This window comes from Coptis chinensis, chromosome 3, assembly GCF_015680905.1.
Source record: "Coptis chinensis isolate HL-2020 chromosome 3, ASM1568090v1, whole genome shotgun sequence".
Taxonomy (NCBI): Eukaryota; Viridiplantae; Streptophyta; class Magnoliopsida; order Ranunculales; family Ranunculaceae; genus Coptis; species Coptis chinensis.
Window position 1 is genome coordinate 35,187,031 of NC_141458.1, and position 4,763 is coordinate 35,191,793.

General features: G+C 40.1%; 1 protein-coding gene across 1 annotated transcript; it reads right to left on the reverse strand.

Annotated features, from left to right (window-relative positions):
• Positions 1-2,126: 2,126 nt before the first annotated feature.
• Positions 2,127-3,029, reverse strand: LOC147509337 (uncharacterized). Its single transcript, XM_086597782.1, has one exon. It carries the CDS (start codon positions 3,027-3,029, stop codon positions 2,127-2,129), a length of 903 nt encoding a protein of 300 aa, XP_086453908.1.
• Positions 3,030-4,763: the final 1,734 nt, after the last annotated feature.

Sequence of the window (4,763 nt, forward strand, 5' to 3'; positions counted from 1 at the left end):
CCATAATAGAGTGTTTGCCCCATTTGCTATTTCATATCTGATAACTCTTTTAGCCTCCTTTCTAGACGCCAAAATCCTTCTCCAATTCCATGAGCAGTCTTTTGGTATACTCATGGTCCAGAAGAATTTTTCTTTGATGTGCTGCTTCCATGTCTAGTTAACCCATATCGTATCTTCTCTTGTGACCAATTTAAAAATCAGTCCACAAAAGGCACCAATATTCCACCGTTGTAAATTCATTACCCCCAGTCCTCCCTCCTCTTTGGAAAGACAAACCGTACTCCAACTAGCTTGATGGTGCCCTTTCTTTACTGTAGATCCAGTCCACAAGAATTGTGCACAAATCTGTTGCACATGTTCAAGAACTGTGGAAGGTAAAATGAAGGTTCTGGACCAATAAGTATGAAAAGCAATAAGGACAGAGTTTATGACTTGAAGTCTTCCTGCATGAGATAGCAATTTTGATTTCCAATTCGAAATCTTGCTAGTAACCTTCTCTATTAATGGTTGACATTCCCTTATTCCCAGTCTTGCCGAAATGAGTGGAAGCCCACGATATCTCACTGGAGGTTTAATCAAGTCAATCCCCATAATCTCAGCTAAAGCTTTAGCATCCTACTGATTAAGACCTCCAGCTAACAAAGAAGTCTTATGATTATTAATCCTTAGCCCAGTTGCCTCTCCAAAACCTTGTAGACAATCTTTAATAGCTTGAACTGAAGCACTATCGCCTTTACATAACATTAACACATCATCAGCAAATGCTAAGTGTGTCAATCTCACCTTGCTGCATTTGGAATGAAGCATAATGTTTTTGTTATTGATGCTCTGCATGAGAAGCCCACTGAGAATTTCCATTATCATCACAAACAGATACGGTGATAGAGGATCACCTTGGTGAATGCCTTTTTTGCCCGTAAAAAAACCTTCAGGAGCGCCATTGATGAGAATTGAGTACGATGGAGTAGAAATGCACATCTCAATCCATTTATACATAGCTTCAGGGAATTTAAACACTCTAATCATGGCTAAGATAGATTCCCAGCTCACCATGTCATAAGCTTTCCTTATATCAAGTTTTATCGAACATCTGGGGCTACCATACTTCCTGTCATAACTTCTGAGGAGCTCATGAGACAAAAGAATATTATCCTGTATTGATCTGTCAGGAATGAAAGCCGACTGATTAGCATGAATAATATCATTGATGACAACCTTTATCCTATTTGCTATGATTTTAGATATGCACTTATACACTGTGTTACAGAGCGCAATAGGACGAAAATCTTCAACCTTAGAGGGATTGTTAACCTTAGGAATGAGGCAAATGAATGTGGCATTAACGCCTCTAGGAAATTTGAAGAATTTAAAGGCATTAAGTATAGCATTAGTAAAGTCATGCCCAACAGTAGACCAGCATCTCCTGAAGAAATATGGAGTGAAACCATCAGGACCCGGAGCTGCATTCTCATTCATGCCAAACGGCGCTTCCTTAACTTCTTCAGTCGATATCTCCATTTCCATCTATGCTTGCATGGCAGGTGATAGAAAGGATTTGAGTTTTAAGCAGTTGAAGAAATCCTCTCCACTTATCTCTCCTGCTTCAGTTCCCAGAATCTCACCATAATACTCAACAAAAGCTTTAATTACATCCGTTTGTCCTGTAACAGTACCTCCATTCGCATTCTGAAGACACTATATACCACTCTTTGCCTTCTTTTCCTCAAGAGCTTTGAAGAAAAAGGGTTAGTTGCAATTAGTGTTACCCCGTTTTCAAAAATATTAGTGATACCCCCCCCCCCTCCCCCATTTAAGTGATCCAACGGTCAGATTTCTTCATCTGAAAAAAAAAAATCATCTCGTAACCGTTGGATCTTGCAATTAGGGGTAACACTAATTGCAACTAGTAATGGGGGGGTAAGTCTAACTAACCCGAAGAAAAATGTTGTACACTTATCTCCCTCTCTTGTCCATGTTTCATCCTGTTTGGATTTAATCTCCGCAGCCTCCATTCTAGCTAGCTCGCTATATTTCTCTAGAGCAATTTTTTCATTTTGCCCTAAGAACTTGTCCCATGGTTTAGCTTGCAGCTGTCTTTGCACATCATATAGAAATTCCCTTGCCTGCTAAACTCTAGTATGGAGATTAGCAAAATTATTTCTAGCCCATGGTTTGATCCTGACCTTCAACAGTTTGAGTTTTTGCATCAGAATATACATGGGATTGGAGTACAACTGAGTTGCCCATACTTCAGCCAGCATGTTCTGGAACTCCTGATGCTCCACCCAGTAACTCTTGAATCTAAACGGTAACGCTTTACTTTCATAATCATACCAGAAAAGAAGAATTGGAGAATGGTCTGAGATACCATGAGGTAATAATTCCACCATCGAAGTAAGGTAAGTAACATTCCATAAGCTGTTCACCAAGCATCTATCAATCTTAGTCATTATCCTGCCGTTTCCTACCACTTTGTTGTTCCACGTGTAGAAAAACCCATTAAAGCTCAAGTCAGATAATCCTGATCTTTGTATACATTCTACAAACTCCATAACTTCTCGAGGATGCATCGGACTTCCTCCCACCCTTTCTTCAGCCTTACTTATGTTATTGAAGTCACCAACAACATACCAAGGACCAGTAACTATTGTTTGGATAGTGTTAATATCCCTCCATAGATTAAGTCTAAGAGTCTTAGAATTTCTTGCATACACCACAGTAATAAGGAATACTTCATTAGTCAGCTTGAACAACACCTGGCAATGTATGAACTGGTCTGATTCCTGTAGTTTCACAATCTCTATCTTGTATGAATCCCAACACACCCAGATTCTGCCTGCAGGATCCTTACTGTAATTATTTATGTGCTCCCAATGCGGACAACAAATATTACGAATAAGATCATATTTCTCTTGCCTTACCTTTGTTTCAAGTAAACAAAACACACTCAACTTCTTGTTTACCCTAACATTATTAATCTCCCTCGCCTTCTCAATATCATTGGTACCTCTAACATTCCAAAAGCACATGGATGTAATCATCTATGGTTTTTGTTCTTGGAGCCCTTAGGTCTGCCCCTACCCTTCTTTCCTTTGCTCTGAGGCTTTGGTGTAGTTACACGGCTACTACTCTCACCGCATTCTCTACCTGACCTTGTCTTCACTCCACTGGCTGGCGCAACATCTGGCGTGCCTTGTGTCATATCATAGCAAGGTTCTATGATTTGGTCATGAAAGTAAACCATGCAGTTTCAGTTTCAGGCTCCTCAATGCCTAGAGTTTCCTCATTCTCATTTATATCAGTCAGTAATTGGAATCTACTTGCTTCCAAGTTAAAAGCCCTGTGCAATTCCTCCTCCATTAAATCCAAGATGGTTGGATTCCATACATTTTCAGGACTGATAAGCGATTGCTCAACTGACTTATTTCCATGTTTAGGATTCACTCTAGTTTCCTGCCATTCAACAATGCTCGTACTCCCACTACTCTGCAAACCACTTCCATGGGCCTGACTTTCTACTGCTATGCCATTTTGATACATCAACCTAGCCGTTTTTGCTGTCTCTAACCTACCGGGTTGGCTTGATCTGGATTTTGACATTGCTCTTGCATCATATCAGTGTTTCCATTACTTGTAGACGCTTCCGGGTTAATCTGTCTCCATTCTGCAGCTTGATTGTTTCTCTTAAGTCTTTTTTTTCTGACTTTTAGACAACTTTTCCCTGTTGCCTTGAGGTTCTTGTACTTCAGTTGTAGCTTATTCCTTGCCTTTATTTGAACCTTGTGTTGTCTGATGAATCCCCTGGGTTGATTCATTGTTACTCCCATTTCTCACTCGTCTACACTCTACCACTAGATGACCCACAATGTTACAATGATTACACAACTTGGGTATAGTTCCAAATTGAATCTTCTGCCAAAATTCAACACCTAGTTCTGGAACTTCCACAAATATCTGATCAGGAATAGGATTTGATAAAATCAATTTCAACCAATACACTAGCATAATACCCATTTGTACGTTCCAATGAGTTCATATCCACTCTTATGGGATGACCTAGGCCTCTGCCCAAGCTCATTAGAATGTCAACTTCCCAATATTCAAAAGGGAGTCCAGGGAACTTGACCCACACATTACCAGTAGTTTGTCTGTAGGACTCAATATTAAAGTTAGGAGACCATCTGAAGAATCTAAGCAATTGTCCCTGAATATACCATGGACCTCCAAATAAAGCTTTGTTAAAGTCTGCTTCATTTTCAAACCTGCAAACAACAAAACCTTTACCCAAAGGTGAAAGCTTTACATTCCCTGTTAAATCCCACTCACTGCTAACTACCAATCTAATGGAGCTAAGATTCAAAGACGTAGCATCCATTCGAGCTATCAAAGCAAATTTACACGCCTTAATACCCCTCTCCACAGCTTCACGAGAGATCTTAATCGCCGGTTTGTCTTCCTTTCTATACGGCATGGGTAGCGAAGTTACATCAACAGACTGTTTCAACCTACCTTTTGCAATGTCTGCATAAGATACCTTTGATGAAGGTGTTATTTCGCAGTGAGTGCTATCTTCTTGCTTTGAGACTTCCACCCCACTTCTTTCAGGAAAACTTTGATGTCTACCAGCTCCAAACCCAAGAGGAACTGAAGCCATGATGCTACAAACTACTACCCTGGTGATGTAAGCAGAAACCTCTATCTTCAAAAGCCCGCTCAAACCAAAAAAGACTCCACTTTTAAATCCACTACCGAACTCACACTGT